The following is a 20371-nucleotide window of genomic DNA, read 5'->3' on the forward strand; positions in this document are numbered from 1 at the left end:
CAACAGCATGTTGTACCGGGAAGTGATTGTCATAAAAAAGGTACAATTAACTGTTTTTCAAAGTAAAACTCTAAAATCAGTAACAATTTAAGGAAACACCTTTAGGTAAACACTACTTTTACTGAGATTTTCATCAATGTGGGAAGGAACAAGCTTGACTTTTCTTTTGCCCCAGATGCCGCTTCGCTGACAGTCTGGCTTGAAAACATCTCTGCAAACTTTCCTCCAAAGTGATTTATTTTGGATGCTTGTTTACATAATGAAGCAAAGATTGGAATACTCATTACTTAATCCACTCCAAATATGACCTAGACTCTTTGATTATTCCAAATGTGACCTCATAGAATTAAGGTTGTCAGAAAATGTTGTTTACAAAGCACTTTTTAAAATTCGTCCGAATACTTAAAATGAATTCAAGGCACAAAATTGTTGATGTAGCAGAGTACACCAATTATTTGGGTGAGAGCATTTGAACTCTGGTTTTATGACATGAGCTGTTTGTTCCGTTATTAATGCTTTATTTATTTTTTTTATTTTTTTTTCTCAGTCAATACAACCTACAGAGACTGTGTTTTATCATTTGAATCACAGTACTTCAGGGCAACTGAAGTTCTCTTCCACTGACCTCATATTTTATTCAGCAGTAAACTGGTTCATGGAGTTTGTGACCGGAACGTCTCGATCAAATTTGTTTACCGAAGTGGGGATAAAGGCTGTGCCTAATGCTTCTCTCCGAGCTTACCGATGTGATCGACTTCTTCTCTCTGCTCATATCAAAATATCTCATCACGCGCTTAATTTACCCTCTTACTGCATTACACGGGAACGAGATTCCCTTCGGTGTATCTTCAAGTGCAACTTCTCGGATCTTATTGCCGAATGCAGCGTTTTCTCACTCGCGATCTGTCATGGCTACAGCATGGAGGGGGCCATTTGATTGCAACTATATCTACATCGCAGGTCTAGTGTTATCTAACCTGCTTCGCGGTAAGCTGTAACTGTCGCGTATACACACACACACACACCGAGTCAAAAGCGCATCTCCATATGTCAAGGTGTGTCAGCTCAGATACACAAGGCACACCACCCAGACACAACCTTGCCATTTTGTCACTCTGCACTAAAAAGCAAGGTGACTCAGCGTCTGTGTGTGTGTGTGTGTGTGTGTGTGTGTGTGTGTGAGCATGTGGAATGCAGCTTGGCCTTAATCCTGATTGACTGTCCTGTAAAAGCACAAGGCGAGCGAGGTGAGCAGAGCAAAAGGGGGGTGGCGAGGGGGTGACATATGTAAATGACGTTACCGTGGCAGCCCCACAGATAACAAGCGGCACGGTTAATTCATCCTGTCGACCCTACAGCCGTCCACCCGGACTCCACAACTCCTTGCGTCCACTTAAGGCCACGCTGCACACAGAGCGGCGCGGCCGAACCCGACTGAACTGTCGTGCTGTTTGCGGGGTTGGGCACGAGCTTTCCTGAGTGACCGACTGTCAGCCACTTGTTGTGCCGCAATTCAAAATTTGCATCGCCGGGGTACGGCATAATATAGTGCAGTATATTGTATGGGGAGCCTCCATTCCTGATACAAGGTCACAGTTTTCCGTTGCAGCGTGTCAGTAAATGTGCTTTGCTCAATCGCTCGGTGTGCGAGTCGCCAACTGCACTTTTCCCGCTATGGTTCATGTCAGTTGCGTTCGACCGTATCACTAAAACACACTTAGCGCGTATGCCCCCTTTTCCGACAGGTTCCCCCCATCAAGGAAGCAGTCTAATCACACATCATCCTACCAAACTCAAGGTCAATACCGCTGAATTAGAGTTGCTGGTACACCTATTAAAGGCCACCTATTAAAGCCAAACTCACTGTGCACTCCCGGAGAACCAGGATTTATCTGTCATGCTCTAATTGGTTGATTGTGGTTGCTCGGAGTGAAGATTAAGTCGTCCATCACTTCGCGACTAAGGTTCTGCTGACGGGGGAGGAGCGGCAGTCAAGCGAGCCAAATTGCCCGTCGTAAGGTGGAAAGGCTGTGGCCTTTTAAGGTGGCAGGCAGTGTTTTGAGAGAGAAGTCAATGGCGAGCGCGTTAATCTTTCCGGGAAAAGCAAATGATACAAAGCTTCGGGGATGTTAAAAAAGCTCACCCCTTGCATTTTTTTCGCAACTCCCCCCCCCCCCCACCCTACGAAGAATCATTATGTTGCTTTGTCAATATTATCACGGTGGGGCCCCTCGAGCTATAATAATAACTTTTTTTACATTCCAAATACCTATCAGCTCCTCCCTCACCCATCGCTACAAATCACCGGACTCTCCTCTTGACTTACCAAGCCAGCAGCCATCACCTCCCGATTCAATAGCGGCCATAAAACAGGGCCCCTAAACCCGTGCCTGTTTTACTGAAGCAATTTAGCTTGGCTCAAGGGCAAGGTAGCAATATCTCTGTTCTCTGCCTGCCTGTTCAGCAGAAGCCGAGGCCGCCAGCGAGGAGAGAGTGCTGAGAGAATAGTGGCCATTCTGCTGTCTGACTCACTGAGTGACTGCTCCATTTGGGCTCAGAAAGGATTGAGGCAGGCCTGACTAACTTCCTGCTTGGATGCAACTGATGACTTTGTTACTGGAACTCTTTGGCTAAAAGACTACACTGCATGTGTGTGCATGCCTGTGTGTTTTAGTGTGTAACTTGCCAATGCAGATGCCTTTGGCATCTTGATGTTATCAAAGCATCTGGACCAATTAAAGAGAGTGCAGTTTGGTTTGTCAGCCAAATTTGGTTGCCGTGTCCGCATGTGCACTTTTAAGTATTTAGAAATAAAATTTGTCGTCTTCTCCTGGATACCATCAAATCTAATTGCAGTTTACACCGGATCGTATAAGGGCCATTTTCATATACTTTTAGCAATAACGCTAAAGACATGGCCCACTGAATTTCCTTTTGAAAATCAATAAATTTTACTGTGTTGAATTATTGACAGTTGTTCTCCATCAAAAGGTAATAATTATTTCAAAGAAAAAAAATCTTCTAAAGTAATATTTTTCAAACTTTTAATGCCAAAATGTCTTTTTTTTTTTTTTTCAAAATCAAGTTTCATGATTTACAGCATATTTTGGATATATAGGCTCTTTCAAATACTGCTTAATATGCTTTGTCACGCAAGCTGTCTTTACTGTTAATGCCACTGGAGAGAGCCTCATTATGCTGTTGTATTACACCAGCGGGATCTGTGAGCTCAAGTGCCAGGGTGAGGCAGCCATTTTGCATTCACACAATAGCAGACGGCAAGAGAAATGGTGGTATCTCCGAGATATGTATGAATATGTGAAAGTGTCTTTACCGTTATTAAGATGGTATAAGGATAAGTGTTTAATGAGTAGTTAGGATCATTTATGTACTTGTTTGAAGGGCAACACGTAAATTGTGCAACTCACGTGAGTCTTATGAAGCTGTTTGTCTTTCGTGTTATGCACTTTTGTCTTTACCATGCTGTTTCAGCATGGGATACATTGATCCTAATTGTTGAATTAGAACTATATCAAACTATATGAAAATGACCCATAAACTGTTTTACGTTTTCCAAACCATTTTACCAACCATTGTAAGCGTTAGACTAAAATGTCATTTGTCTATACCTGTCCTGCGATTGGCTGACAACCAATCCAGGGTGACAACAACCCGCAACCCTAATGGGCACAAGCTGAGAATGGATGGAAGGAGTCGATTGGGCTGTCAAACGATGTTATTCCCAACATGTAAGAGTAGAAATAGAAAGTGCTTCACTGCCATTTTAATGGCACCCTTTAAGTCCATAGGGTCTATCCATTATACTGTAGCATTATGCTAATGTATTCAGATTGAACACACCACTGTGTCACACACAGTAAATTAAAGACGAACATCTATTAGGAGGCTTGTGTGTAGTATTTATTGATGTCTCGCTCTCTTGTTGTTTCTATGTGCAGATCATCCAGGACCGTGTTTTGGAGCACAGTTCCAGGAGCACGCTGATGTGGAATAGTCACCCCGGTGGGCTCTTTGCTCTGCCACAGTACTCGAGCTACCTTGGAGACTTCCCCTTCTTCTACGCCACACTGGGTCTGTAAGATGCACTTGAACACACTTTTCATCAGATGTACGCATATAACAATGCAGCAATGAGAGGTGCTGCTCCTTTCAAACTCCCTCATCATCACCCAGCCACCGAACAAGTAAACTTACTGTCCAAAACATTAGGTACACCTACAAAATCCAAAATCAGATCCAATGCAACATTGTCACATTACAGTCTTTTTACATATTATTCGATTGGTACAGTGTACGTAATGTGACCAGTGCGTTCATTTTCCTCAGCCTGAGAATTTGGACCTTGTCTGAGCAGCATAAATATATGGCCTTGCTTCTTGATCTACTGCCCCTATTGCGCGTAGCGAGTGGAGGAATGGGCCTTTGACGGATGGTTGTATTTGTCCTGCTGACTCGCTGGCCTCTCCATCATCGCTTTTAAGTCAGCACTTGCTGCCGCCGCTGCGGTTCAGTAGCGCCGAGTTATCCCCGCGCTGCATATATGTGACCCAAGGACCTCTCCGTCCCCTGCTTCTTCACTCTATCATACCTGCAAGCACACGTACGCATTCATCAATATTGACAGGGGGATCTGAACCTGAATAGAAGTTATTAGTACAAGTTATATTACTCTGTTAGTGATTTTCTTTTTCAAACATGAGTCTATTAAAGATGCCATGGTGTTCCGTGGCAACATGGCACATACAGTAGCTAGTGCTAGGCTCGAAACGATGAGAAGATTTATCATCGAAGATTCCATGTATCCATCCATTTTCTGTACGGCTTATCGTCGCGAATGAGATGGATCCTTTTACAGCTGACTTTGGGCAAAAGATAGGGCACACCCAGGACTGGTCCAGCCAATCGCTGGGCGCAGCTAGACAAACAAGCATTCACATTCATTCCTATGGGCAATTTACCGTCTTTAATCAGTGTGGCATGTGCGTTTTTTTTTTAATATGAGGCGAGATTCGAACATATGAATCTATTTCGTTGAAGCACATAACTGTGCTGTCTATAATTTCAAAATGTAATGTTCACTATTGCCAAGGGATTTTACAGTGCAAGAGCTGTATCAAAAATGCTGTCTTTAGAAACACTCAGTCTTGATTGACTCTTTCAGTGAGGTGTTCATTGGATACTTTAGATTCACAGTTGTTTGGATCACATTCCATGGGTCAGAACAACTTTTTTTCTTTTTAAACATTAACAATTGGAACATGCCAGATGGGATAAATTGGGGTCCTTTACAAATATGCATGTCGAGTTCAACTTGGTGAATGTAAAACATATTTTGATATACGTAACTGACTGTTGCAGGGAGTGGATTTGTGAATTCAACTATTCAGAGGTTGGGTTTAGCCTATCCTACATTATTCTCGAAAAACTCACCTATTTGCTCTTTTTGTGCTGAGGCCAGCGCAATAAAAATATTCTATTACTTTGTCACCATCTTGTGGTGGCAACGGACTATGTTGAAGAAAGTTGAGGAGTTTATTGATGACAAAAATGTGAATGAACTATGTTGAAATGAGTTGGAGTTTTATCTTGACAGAAATAGTGCTTTGTCGCCGTTTTGTAGCATTTTGGTGTCAAGGAACAATGCTGAAGTGAGTTGGAGGCATTTCATTAAGACAAAAATAGTGTTTTGCCAGAATCTTGTAGCATCAAAAGGTAATTATGAACTTTTTTGAGGAGGGATGCCCATTCCTCGCCGATGTTCGCTATTTGCAGCAGGATTCGGTCCCTACAGCCCACGAGGGGGTTCACTGTACTTTCATATTGAATTGACAAAGAAGAATATCTGACATTAACAGATATTTTCATTGTATCGTGAATTCAGCTTCCATATCCGAAACCACGAACTGGTCAAGCCTGAAAGTGTGTAAAACCGCCAGGAAAGCAGCACTAGTGTGGGCATTAAAAGGCCTCATAAAGGCTGAATCAAACGGACTGGCTATGATGCATTAATCATTCAGCTGGCAAGATGTGCTGATTCTGTAATGTGCTGGATGGGATGAAAGCCAGAAACTCAAGCACTAAATGCCGAACACAGCATCCAAGAATGAGAACAGGCTGCATCCCTGTCATTCTGCTCCAGTCTCGTCCTCCGAACACCAAAGGAATGATGACTGGTTTTCCATGCTGTCGCCGACAGCTGAATTTGTGAATCTCTCACACAAAAAAAGACTTAAGATAACTTTTAAATTCCACTAATAGCTAAGAGTTGGTCCATGTTTTATGGATTTGCCTAACCTCATTATTAAGTATGTGTGTCTGTCATGTTGTTATGTTTCAGGTATTAAACCGTATCCAAAGTTCACCGCTGTCATCCACGCCGTCTCAAATCTGGTGTCCCAGTCCCAACCCATCCTCAAGCTGCTGGTGGCAGTGGCCAAGTCCCAGTACTGTGCACAGGTGAGAGATATGTTAATATGTACATTTGTGTGTGCGTGTTAACTCTGGTGGACTGAATCTGAACAGCGCTTTGTAGCAGCGCTGCATCTGTCTCCATGGCAGCCAAGGCCCCTTCCAGCACGGCATCACGTATTGATTCCCCGCCTCGCTCCTTACCAGCATCGGAAATGAAATGGAATTTGCTCCCCAATGGCTGCTTGTGTGTGTTTGTGTGCATGTGTCTGTGTGTGTCTATTTGCTGTGCAAGTTTCGCAAAGTCGGGGACTTTGGGTTGAAATGGTTTCAGTTAGTATAGAAGAGAAGTTGTGTATACTAACTAGATCATCTTACAGCTTTGGTATTGCACTAAGGTGACTAGAGGGTGGGTCGAGACACACTTCAGTCCGCTTATAGACGGTGACGGATAATAATCACCAGGATGAATTGGGAGATGATCAAATTAGCCTTTTAAAGGGTTCAATTGTGGATTACACTGCTGGTGTTGTTTTTTTCTTCATGATTTTAATAAAGCTGGCACAGAGATTACCATCCTGACTTTACACCGTATGGTGGAAAAACAACCTAGATCAGGTTTTCCCATCTGCAAAAATCCCTGAAGGTTGTACTGTTTTTGTGTAAAAAAAAAAATAATAATAATAATAAAATTTAAAAAAATAACCCAAGCTACATTTTTATTTTTATTTTTATTTTTATTTTTATTTTTATTTTTATTTTTATTTTTATTTTTATTTTTATTTTTATTTTTATTTTTTTTTTTTTTTTAAAGCCCAACCTCACATTGCAAGGTTGCTCTTTTGTTCTCAGGAATATTCTCCCACTATAACATGATAATAGCTAAATTATGTCATTTCCCCTTGCTTTAGCTTCTGTTTTTTCAGCCTGCTTTGTGTTCTTAAGGCTGAGCATGCAGGATGGAGAGCCAGGTACACGTCCCACTACTGCCGGGCGATGAGTAGATGAGGATATAAATAAGTGAATGGAGGAGAGGGACTGGGAATAACACAGAGGGTAAAAAGAAATCTAAATTTGATGCAAAAGAAAAAAAAAAAAAAAAAAGCGTTTGAGAAGGCTCTGGAAGTTTTTGACACGGTGAACCCTCCTGCTGTGTATGAGAAGACAGACTTCTTGCAGCCTTGATAACGATTCACCAACAGTTTTCTGTTCCCTGCAGTCATTGCTGTGCACACACACGCACACACACACACATACAAACACACACACTCGAGTCTTGCATCCACAATCACACCATCAGCACCCTGAGAGAGCCTGTGAGCTGGCGAAGACGCCATCTGTCCGTCTAATAAAGCCGAAATAGACCCTTGTAAGATCGCATTTACATGTTTGTGTGCAAGAAGATATTTAATAACTGTTATTTACCTTAGATCATGTTAGGACTCATCCCCATAAAGATTGTTTTTATCAACATGGAGAGCATTTGCACGTTAAAATATACTAGTACTATGCGCACCACTTGTTGTGTAGTTTTTATGACGTGTTTCACTGCAGTCATTTTGACATCAGTCAACTTTTACAAGGGTCAATGGAAAAAAGCATTTAAATTTCAGGTACAAGAATTTGCAGTGCTCCCCTCATATTTGTGATTCGCTAATCGCAGATTCACCAAATTGCACTTGCGCAGTACAAAGTCCTGTCTAATCGAGAAGTAGTGTTTTGCTGCCATCTTGTGGCATCTGTAGGCAATTATAAACCTTTTTAAAGAGGGCCTCAGTGTACTTTTATTGTCCGGGGCTGTCCACCTCCCACAAGACGCGCTCAGTTACCGCCGTGCTTACTGTTTTTCATTTGTTTTATTTATTAATTTTTTTTACCTATAATAGTTTTTCATCCAAATATTTACTGCAATCATGACCCTAGTGCTGTGTTAGCGTAGGTTAGGGAGAGACTACGACAGAAATGGAACTCCACCTTCCATTGTTGTAGATGACAATTGCTTGTCAGATGTGTAGTAAACCCTACTGCATTAAGAATTTGATCATGTTAATAATACTTGTTTGACATTCTTTTTCAAATCACCACACATGCTATCATACTTTCTTTACCAACCTATTAAGTGGGTTGTTGTTGTTGTTGTGTTGCCAAGAATCTTAAAGAGCATTTATAATTAATTTGCATGCATTTACTGTATGTCGATTGGATATCGTGATGGAATCCATCTATCCATCCATTTTCCATGTACCGCGTATCCTCACTCGGGTCGCGGGCGTGCTGGAGCCCATCCCAGCTATCTTCGGGCGAGAGGCGGGGTACACCCTGAACAGGTCGCCAGCTAATCGGAGGCCACACGCAGATGGAATGTTTAACAAAAACATGCAAATATAGAGAAATCTCCAGTTGGATGTACTGTAAACAAGAATTTCACAATCGGTGTTTGGAGTTGAAGCTTAGTGAATGCCAAACAAAACATCCATTTCAAGATAAGAAGAGGTTGAGATATGAGGATGTACCAGTGGGTGTTGGTGTGTGCGAGGTCCGGCAGCAATCACATGCTGCATGTTTCCCCTCAAGCATCTTGGAATCTAATAGGAGACAGGGAAGGTGCAACTTCAGATGGCATTTACGTGACCCCAGACGAGACGAAGAACGTAATTTTGTGCACAAACGTTACATGGGGCAAGTGGGTAAGGTTACTTGTCATAATTAAAGCTGGGTCTGACAATGTGATTGGCTCAGGAATATATTGTACAAAGCATTCTAAAGCCATGATTGGAAATATTTTATGACTTCACTTGCCCTTGTGGCTCTTTAACATTCAACCAGGCAATAAATAGTTGACATTTGGCTTCTGCGGGGCAGGAAAATGTCATTTTTATAGCATTAAAACTGTTTTTAAGCAAGGCATTTTCCTCATGCAGTATATTTATTTTCTCCAGATTGTTGTGCTGTGGAATTGTGACAAGCCCCTCCCCGCCAAGCACCACTGGCCCGCGACCTCCGTACCCGTCATAGTCATCGAGGGGGAAAACAAGGTGAGCCGTCCAATTCTTGTTACTTAAAATTACGTGTACCACAATATGCAGATGTTCACCCTGTTAAGACACTGTATCATTGTGCATTTTATTCAGCTGGCAAGTGTCTGGGAGTTAATGAGTTAGAATTTGTACCGTGCTAAAGAACAGTTTGGGTGGTTTTAATTAAGGCTCAGCAATGGGCAAAAAATTATAAAAAATTATATCGCAAGCATAATGTTGGGAAAGATAAGAGCCTAATTGCAAATGTATGTGTATGGATGTAGTTGTTATATTTCCTAAGCAAAATATCAAATCACTTGACGAGAGGGACAAAATCTTTTGAAGAATTGTACACTCAGCAGATTATCGTGTTTTGTTGTTTTCTTTAATGACTTTAAGCCGTTTAAACCATCCATCCATCCATTTTCTGAGCAGCCTCTCCTCACAAGGGTCGCGGGAGTGCTGGAGCCTCGCCCAGCTATCATCGCCACAGGAATAATTCAATTAAATTTGACATGGATAAATAAGTCTGAAATTGTATTAGTGTCAGTAAATTCTTGCAAATCATGACCACTGTTCACAATCTGACGAGTTCTGATGTAAGAGCTATATCAAATGTGTTCTGCTTTGACCACGGTAATAGTTTAGTTTTGATTGATACGAGAGGTGTTAATTTAGAAGCGCCGTTTTCGAGACAGCTCTTATTTTCAATCGCATTTGATTGTGCAAGTGGATGGTCTGTGTATTCATGTACACAATGAAAAAAAGTGTCTTGTGATTCATGGAGGAAACTGGACTCAAAGTTCCGTGTTTATTATCACAACCTTATTAAGCCTCCTGAAGGTCCTTGTTGCCTGCTCTTCTATAGGTATTTGTACCTAAAGGCAGTTTTTTTTTTTTTTTTTAAATAAAGGTAGTTTATGAGGAATGTGAGTCAATATGTTGTTGAGGTTGAGCGCGACATCGCACTAATTCAATTTCATGTAAGCGGAAGTGGTTGTTACGTCATCTGGCGGTTCACCGACTTTATGGTTTCGCTCCCTCTGTGGCTCTGAGTGCTGTTGTCCCATTCTGTCAGTCACACTGGGAAAGTGTTGGCCAACACACAGTAAATGAACGGACAGAATTATACTGAATTTGTGTGGGGGGGCTGGGGGGCTGTGTTTTTCTGTGGTTGCGGCGGGTGCTGTTTACTGTGTGTTACCAAGCTTGTTCTCGTCAGCACCGAAGGAAAGAGACAACATATTTTTCTCGCAAATTCCTCACTAAATTGTCCGTCCTCTTCCCTAAACTATTTATTTCTACTTGGATAGCTTTAGGGGGCCAGCATAGTGAACTAATGGTTAGGCACATCTGTCCCGCAGTTCAGAGGTCTTCACGGAGTTCCGTTCCCACTACACAGACGTAACCAGATTTTGTACGCAAGTCTGAACACACCATCGTCTCTATCACTAACCTATGACATGGCATACAAACACTCCACACAACTCGTTGCTCCCCTGCTTGTGTCTGGTAACAGCGCGAGTTTCAGGTCAGTTCCGAATTGGCTATTATTCCGTTTCACATCACGAAGGCCGTGGCTTGACCAAGCTCGGGTGTTGACCACACACACAAAGATATGCGAGGGGAAATATTGAACAGGTTTATAACTCAAGATTGTGAGCCCGAGCCATTGTCTGAGCCGATTGGGCAGAAACAAATTTACTCTTAACACAGTCCACGGGGGTGTCAAACCTATTTTAGTTTGTGGGTCACATTCACCTCAATTTGATCTCAAGTATGCCAGTGGTACACAAAATAGTCACTGAATTAAATGTTTAAACAGTGCACAATCGTACATTGGTTTAAACTTTCAATTTGAAATCCAGCAAAGTACATACGGTAAGTAAAGTACTGTTTATTTAACGTACATGGAATACTCTTTAATTGAATCATCATTTTAGTATACTTTTCATTGTCCCGTATTTAAGCATAGTGTACATGTTCAAACTGTCCATAATGTTACAGTTACTTACAATAATATTAAATATACCTTTGACCTTGTTTTTGATCAACACTTGGGCCTACTACGCTGCAGTGTTTTAATGTTTGTCATTGTGGTGGTACCTGGAGAGATATTTTTTTTAGGTGTTCCTTGGTGTTAAATGTTTGAAAATCACTGACTTACCATAAAGAAACAATTAGCCTCACATTTCAAAAGAATTTGATTAATTAATGAATTTATTTTATTTTCATTTGAAAATGAATACATAGACTTTCTGAGTTTCTCTGGAAATGGAAACACCCCAGGGGTGCCACTGTGCTAATGTTTTTAGCCATGACTGTATTGTCTAGTTTATATATTTGTCTAAAAATATATATATTTATTTATTTTTTTTTTTTTGGGTAATCCTAATAGACCTAAAACAGGAAAAGTTGAGTCTAATTTTATGTCAGTCAGTATGTTGTTTAGCCCTGACTGTACATCCATACATCTCATCAGGGACAAGTGGAACAGCCTACAGCCATATAAACAAACCATTTAGACAAAAATGCACATACAAAATGGCAAAAACTGGGCAAAGCCACTGCATTTAACCGCATGGTGCCCATAAACCGTGTCACGCGATTTAACCAATGACAGAGTAGTGTGGTGAGTTCAGACAGTGACCAGACTTTCTACAACATTGGTAAGGGGTTGTCAGTGGGAAAAGAAATAGCAGTAACAGTTACTGTCATTGAAAAATAGCAGCGAATTTCAAATGTTCTCTATCCGCACAGGCCAGATTGAGTCCACTGACGGGCCGGTTCTGGCCCGAGGGCCATATGTTTGACACCGCTGGCCCACACCACATGGTAATCGCTAAGATAATCTTTCAAACACATACGATAGTTGAGCATTGGCTGACTTTGATTGTGAGGGGAGGAAAATGCTCATATTGGACATGTAGCCCTACTTTGTCAACGCTCTAATGGACACAATTTGAACACCATCTTCTTCAACCTTTGACAGATTATTATTAGAATATTTCATTTCTAAGCAAGAACACACTGACCTTAAATGTTATCTGATTGAAGAGCCGATGATACCAGACATTTTTTGTGTGTTTACGCAGTTTGCAATATTCACCCAATGATCTTAACTGCTAATTAGTGATGCTTAATGGGGTATATGTGGATGTGAATCTACAGCTGCAATAGTCCAAAAAAGAAAAGAAACCCTCCCCAAAAATCTGAGTTTATTGTCTTTAGTGCCACATTTTCTCCAAATGACTGTGCACAGCTGTTACAAAAAGCTGTCTGCCCTTTGGCTTCATATTTACGACTGTAATGATTGTTTCCTTCCCGTAGGAACAAACAGGCTTGAGCTCTGTCTCAATAGATTGAGTAAATGAAACAAATACAATTTGTGATGTCGTGCTTTTATGGGATTAACAGCAATCCTGCGTCTGTTTCCTCTGCCTCGATTCTGTGGCCAAAAGTCTGCGGTTGCCTTGTGAGAATCCCAACGTGCGCTTAATGTAGCCGACACACATCGATGGTCTTTTCCCCTCTTTGCCTCCCTCCTCCTGCTGCTGTCCTTTAGAGACGAGGCGAAGCGCTCGGAGGCAGATTCCAGCTGTAAGAGCTCACATTCCGGGAGAGCGCCGGGAAGCCCCAGGCTAATATGTCGCACTTCTAACGTTACAAACCACCTGGGGTTTGGAAACACTCACCTCTCATCCTCTCCCTTTTCTTTTGTTATTCTGCTACTCTGTTGGTCTCTCTGTCACTATACACGCAGACACACACACACACACACCGTCCTGTCCTACTAGTCCTCTCAACTTGGTCTCACCGTCTCGAGAAGTGGCGAGTCTGAAGAGGGGTGATGGCTTTGTTTTGTTTCTCTTATCGTGCCCGCAGGAAATTGCAGCTGTAATGATGACACAGCGAGGCCTCATTAAATGTGAGTGGGTGGGAACGCTTTTCCAGTCTCCTCTCCATCCTCGCTTTCTCTTTCGCCCTCTGACAATGTGGGCCACAAGCGAAACACTCGCGTGAAATGATGCTGCATATGTGAAACGTGAAAGAGACCGTGTGTCTGTGTCTGGGACATGCTTTTGTCGTAATACGCCAACAATCAAGAATTCGAATGTAATGTATTCACTGAAAAACTCACCTGTTTGCTGGTTTTGTGCTCAGGACAAAGCAACAACACTACAGATTTGGTGGGCTTCACTGTACTTTAAAGACATTATTTTTTTGTTTTTGCTCAAATTAGGGCAGCCCACATGCTGCAGGGCCAATGGCGAATATAGATTTTGTGGACCTGACGATTTGGGGCGAAACCTAGGGGTGGCTGCATTTGGAGACCCAAATCTACAAAAGCGACTGCGAGCTGCAAGCCACACACCAGCCTCTGGTGGCTACCCTGTGGATTTCACCTATTGCGGCTGTGATCCGGAAGCTAATTCTCGCCATAAACGGGGGATTACTTGTATGCAGTGTTCAAATTCATTCTCACATTCAAAGATACAAATCTGATAGAACTTTTGTTAATAATCCTTGGTTGTCTTTATCTGTTAACAAATGCAAACGACAACATAGCGCTTTAAAAACTGTGAAGTAACACAACAAAATACCGATCCCACGCATTCTTGCTCTTTTCTCCACGCGTTTGCAATCTCGGGGGCGACGAAGCCCTGTTGAGAGCGAGGTCGCGTCGCCCAAGTGCACCAGGCTCCCGCCGCCAGGTGTTTGAAAAGAAATAAGGTCAACTGACATTGAACTGTAAGAGCTTTTCAGAACAGATGGTATTTTAAAAGACACAGTATGAAATTGCAATATTCCCCAGGTTGTTAGCTTGGAATCGTGTTTACTTAAGTGTATGTGTGTGTGTGTGTGTGTCCATCACAGTTCTGAGTGTCTGAGCTGTGTCTTGTTGTGTGGGAGTTTGACCACACACACACACACACACACACACTGCTGCTGCTCACTCATCTGGGTGTTTTTCATCACAGCAGACCTAAATATTAAGATTCACCACCCACGTATCTCTATCACTTCCAGTACAAAGTACTCTGGTGTATACTAATACTTTTACAGCATTTATATTATTAATTTGTTGCATTTACACATTTATATTTGATTTACATAGATTATTATTATAGTGTTTAGCAGATTGGCAAGGCCCTTTTGAAGTAACTTAACGTGTTTACTTACCCCGTAGAGCTGCATTTGCACACTTAATGACACCCAATAAAAGAGCCGTATCTTCCTTTACAAATTATGACAATGCTCAGTTTTGAAAGCTATTAACAATGTGTATATGACAATGTAAGAAAGTGTATTCAGTAATAGACTATAAGTACAATGATTCGTAATTAGACATTGCAGCGATCTGATCGGTATCGGCCGATAATTAGCATTTTATGCTGATCGGCCAATCGGCTTTCATGTCAAAAGGAGGAGCATGCCGCGTTCAAGCAACGCGGCATGGGGAAAGAAAAAAAAGCCAAGCGGGCAAAATCTGGTCCATATAGCAAGGACAGTGAGAAAGTTGGAGTAAGCATGTCATTAACAGTATTTGTTAAAGTAATTTAATTGCAAAAGAGTAATTTAATTACAGTAAGTTAGCACCCATTATTTCTGTCATGTTTTAATGTTGATTTGACCTAAACTTGTCAGTGGCCAATCCTTGAATGCCCCCTAGAGGTCATTGATGTTTTCACTTTTGTCTAATATGATACCGAATACTTGAAAGTACTCAGTATTCAGTTCACAAGTACAGTATATACAATAAATGGCAGATTGTTTCACTTATTTTAGGGACACAGTGTCTTGTTTTTATATTTTTTGTAAGTGTTGAAGATGAACGATTTGTATCAGTTGAGAAATGGTGAATTTATTAAATTTCTCCATAATTCAGGAATTTTCTCATGGGGGGGGGGGGGGGGGGACTGTTTTTCATAATAAAATGGGAAAGTTGAACATTTTGATTTTGTAATTATTTGAATTAGTTGAAAAAATATATATCTTTGAGTTGATTTCTTCATTAATGGAATAGTGGAAATTTGGAGTATGAGCTGGACATTTTTGATGTTGTTCTCGGTGGAGAAATGTGAATATTTTGGATCTTCCAAAAAGCGAACGTAAGAATACAATAAAAATAAAGAACTTTGGTGCAGTATAAACAACATACTATGTTAATGCGTAAGACCATTAAAGGGGACATATTTTGCCAAACCAACTTTTTCTAGTATTTGGGATGTCATATTGTCTCTCTATCGCTTCAGTAAATGTCAAATATGAATTAAAATTGTCCACACATTCCTGAGTTCAAGACACTTTTCTGTTGAGAGGCCTGAAATCAGGTCATTCGAATTTGTCGAGCTTATCTACATCACTAACAAAGATCTCCACCTACCTCTCCGCTCCCGAGCCAGCGCTGTCAACATAACAAACACGTGTGTTCTCACAAGTGGGTCTTCTACACGGAGGCAAACGATCAGAGGAAAGGGGGTGGTCCTAGCCAAATATGGACAAAGCGGATACAAAAATGGCTCAAACAGAAGTAGCAGTTAGAGGGGCCTCTTCTGGACACTTTTATGACGAAACTGAGCTGTTAAATTAAATTGACTTTTATACTAAGTCCATGTTAGAGGGTCTCTCGATGGAGGTCTAAATAGGCAAAATACAGAATAATACAATAGTATGTCCGCTGAAGAGCATTCACGCAATAATATTTTAAGATCTCTGAGAGGGAAGCGGTATGATTGTAAAAGGTGGTGTTAGTTTGTACACTGGATGTCATTGTATTGTGTAGGTGTAGCAAATGTTTTGGCTAGAAAGAGTATATCGTTTCCAACTGTGGGGGGGGGCAGGAGGAAGAAATGTAGGTTTGTGCCAAATGTTGGACACATGACTCAAGTCGTTTCTGGTTGCGTGGTTTCTATGTTTATTGATTCTGAAGAGAAAGATGACACTGGACCAATCATGGAAGCCTGTATCAGCACTGTTGCTGTTAACATGGCGCAGCTTGCAATCGAGCAAAAACATCTTGCTTTTTTCTGGTTAGTGATGTCACAGCTTGTCTCCTCTAGATTCCTTGAAATAACCTTAGGATCAAATGTTAAGGGAAAATAGTGGAAGGGGAGTCGAATACGTGTACGTGGTTAACCATGATCAACCACTCTTTGGATCCATTCAAAGTCTGATGAATGGATTGAGTTGATTGAGTCTGTACTTCCATATAATAAAAGGATGACTTTTAAAGAAGGGTTGACGAACACAATGGACAATCAGGAAGGTATTTCAGGAATTGCTCTCATCCACCTGAGAGGTCATCCCGAATGGGCTAATCTGAATGTAACAACACGGTTTCAATGCATTGTGCTTCCTGTCTCGCCCCGCAGGTGATGAGCAGCCGCTTCTTCCCCTACGAGACCATAGTGACCGATGCCGTCCTCAGCCTGGATGAAGACACGGTGTTGTCCACCACAGAGGTGTGTTGATGTATGCCAAATGACTTTACCTTTGGACAAAAACTTTCATAAATGTCAGATTCTACTCACATTTGCTTTGTCATTCAGTGTGGAACCTATTTTTTTTTTTTAAATTACTTCAAAATCTCCTTCAGGGTGCCTCCATACTTTTCTTTTTCCCTTTAGTGACATCCTCATATCTGACAGTTCAGGTCACAGTGACCTCTTCAGTAAACCTACAAATTACAAAAAGCTTTCTTCCTGTTTTCCAGTCACACTCTTTGGGGGGAGTTAGATCAAAATCCATTTCGTGGTGAGCAATTCTGTGTGTCATTATTCATGTTGGTATTCATCAATATGACGAATAACATGATATGGTCACTCGAATCTTGTATAGGTCACCAAACATGGCCTTAAATTACAAATTATAATGTCTTTTTTTTTTTTTTTAACTGTTTCTATGTTTGGGGGAAAATGTGCTTCCCTTTTGTGTTGTTAATGATATAAACACACACACACACAAACACACCTTTTTAACATTGTAACTAATTTTTTAAAATGTGAGTGCCCCCACACATGATGAGGAAAAAAAACATTTACGTGTTCTTACTGCTATTATAGTGTCTGTTGTACCTCACATAATGATATACTTATGGACGATCAGATGTCTGGCGTAGTACCAAGACTGACCTGTGATTGGCAGCATGGTGTCACAGTGCGTCCATAGTGCCGGAACATACAAAGAAGAAAGACTAGTAGTGCCGCAATAGAAAAAGCTAAGCTAACTGTTCGCTGATTTGGCAACTGCATTTGGTTTGAACACTTTTGATGGGCCCCAAGTAAGAAAGCTGCTGGCATCTACTTTGTTTGGTCAACAAAGCCCGCAACCCCTGTGAAATGTCCCATTTGTATTTACTGTATTTATTTGAAACGAAGCAACACAAATTTAGAAATATATTGACAAATTCCAGATGTGTGTGACTTAAGTTGAGAAATAAACAAAAAAATAAAAACAAATAGTTTTGCAGCATATGCTTATGCATATTTGTGGGTGTTTATTTGAAATAATTAGCCGATTGCATTCGAACTCATTAAATAGTAGTCTGTGCACACCTGCTGCCAAATTAAAATAATGCAAATTAATTATAAGTCACTGATGGTGTAGTGGTACACACGCCTGACTTTGGTGCGGGGCAGCGTGCGTTCAGTTCCCACTCAGTGACGTTATGAATGTGAGTGCGAATGGTTGTCCGTGTCTATATGTGCCCTGCGACTGACCGGCGACCAGTTCAGGGTGTAGTCCGCCTTTCGCCCGAAGTCAGCTGGGTTAGGCTCCAGCGCCCCGCGACCCTAACCAGGATATGCGGTGTTGAAAATGGATGGAATTACAAATGCATATCAGCTGTTCCCATGGAGTGTTTTTTTTTTTTTTTTTTTTTACTGACATTTACCATGACTAAATACGGTTATTAAAAAAAAAAAAGATTGTTTCCGTTCAAATGTCACCGTCTGTGTGCAGGTGGACTTCGCCTTCACCGTGTGGGAGAGTTTTCCCGAGCGAATCGTGGGCTATCCCGCACGCAGCCACTTCTGGGACGGCAACAAGGAGCGTTGGGGTTATACCTCCAAGTGGACCAATGACTACTCTATGGTGCTGACAGGCGCCGCCATCTATCACAGGTATAGTACTTTTCCTTATGCTGTACTTCAGTGTGGGGCCACCATTATATTTCCTTTGTTTGATGAAGCCCATATAGACAGTGATCCCCCGCTGGAGTTCAGCATTCGATGACAAATCTCTCACATTTAGTTCTTCGCTTGACTGCACGTGTTCTTAATCTCCCAAAATTTCACACGTTCGTCAGTGTTGGTCAAATGCAGTCGATTGACTCTTCATTAGGTATGAGTGCAAATTCTAATGAAATTCATATTTTAAAAGAATCATCATTTATAAAGATAATAACCGTCAAGTAGTGGTGTAAAACAGCCCTGTATCATACTAACAGGTATTCATGAAGCTCAATCAAGTAAGCAGAACAGCTTATATTATCATGGAGGGCAATTACACACCATTGTGAACTAAAACACAATCATAAACATAATTTGTTATATCTTTATATGCATGGATAGATCTCCATTGCTTATTTCACACTTTCAATTTGCACGCTGCTCTGATTTAGCGCTGCCTTGCACATCATCGTCTCCCTTCTTTGCTTGTTTTGTCACATCATCGTTACGGTTTCCTCAGAAGACTGTGAACCTCGTGAATTTATAATTGCCTAATTCTATTATTATGTATACACAATGGCCTTTGCAGTTATATATTTTAACAACCTAATTGAATTGAAAAGCAGCAGTCATGGAAAATAATGACAACCGAGTATAAATACGAACTGTTCAGTTTGTTAAAAAAAACTATTTCGGGACATTTCATATATCTGTAAAAGGTGAAGGGGGGAAACAAAGGTCATAATTAACAATTAATAAATTAATTTGACAAAATTAAAGGTGTCTATTGTTAAATGAATCCCTCTCTGATAGTGATAATCAAAACGTAGCATTATTATTGTTGTAAAAGTGTATTAATTGTTACTAGCAAGGTAGCTCTTGTATTATGTCATTCATTAGTCAGTGCGAGGACTTGGCATCGGAATGGAGGTGAGATCCTGTCTTTCTGTCAGCGGTGTGAATGGTTTCTACCGTGTCTTGCAGGTATTACCACTACCTGTACACCCACTACGTGCCCTCTAGTCTCAAGACCATGGTGGATCAGCTGGCCAACTGCGAGGACATCCTCATGAACTTCCTGGTCTCTGCCGTCACCAAGCTACCGCCGATCAAGGTCACGCAGAAGAAACAGTACAAGGAGACCATGATGGGACAGGTGAGGCCGTAACACACCTCCCATAAATGTTTTGCGTGTGTGTCATTTTGGATATGAAAAGTGATTGAGGATGCTCTCTTCAGGCTCAACTCAACTCTTTTCAAGCTTGGATGCAGTTCCAGTTAATGCCGCACATACCGATAATATTGTACTGTGTTGTAGAGATTTCCAGAAAGCGATCAAATGGTTTTTATCCTCCAACCGTTTGAAATAGAAAATGCACAATAAGGAGGGAAAAAAAAGCAATGTTGGTTCAGGTTTTTTTTGTTACATTGCATTTTTGTCGAAAACCAATAGTCCCCGGTGGTTACTAACCTTCATCTGCTCCACGCTGGTCTCTGAACACATCCAGTGTAGAGCGTGTGGATGCAGGGTTCCTTCATCCAGTTAAATTAAGCGGAGGTCCGTAGTCTCACCATTTGTGCTTCAGAGCATTGACCTCCAAACGCCAACGACATCCTGGGTAATTTTGGTCCCTTTGGCGAGGGTTAGTCGTCAGCGCTCCTCAACCAAACCAAACTGCTTGGTGCCTTTTGGCACACTCCACCAAACTCTTCTTCTTTTCCTTTCTTGCTTTGACAAATTTGAGTGCTTTT

At 41.3% G+C, this 20371-nt stretch overlaps 1 protein-coding gene across 1 annotated transcript in view; it reads left to right on the forward strand.

The window, feature by feature from the left end:
* ext1b (exostosin glycosyltransferase 1b) overlaps nt 1-20371 on the forward strand; it is a 110700-nt gene that overhangs the window by 86117 nt on the left and 4212 nt on the right. Inside the window, exons 5-10 of the mRNA XM_061759485.1 lie at nt 3960-4092; nt 6359-6477; nt 9369-9464; nt 16823-16912; nt 18411-18571; nt 19604-19775. Coding sequence (XP_061615469.1) covers nt 3960-4092; nt 6359-6477; nt 9369-9464; nt 16823-16912; nt 18411-18571; nt 19604-19775 — 771 coding nt within the window. The remainder of the gene's footprint in view (nt 1-3959; nt 4093-6358; nt 6478-9368; nt 9465-16822; nt 16913-18410; nt 18572-19603; nt 19776-20371) is intronic.

The sequence above is a fragment of the Phyllopteryx taeniolatus genome, chromosome 21 (assembly GCF_024500385.1).
Source record: "Phyllopteryx taeniolatus isolate TA_2022b chromosome 21, UOR_Ptae_1.2, whole genome shotgun sequence".
Classification (NCBI taxonomy): Eukaryota; Metazoa; Chordata; class Actinopteri; order Syngnathiformes; family Syngnathidae; genus Phyllopteryx; species Phyllopteryx taeniolatus.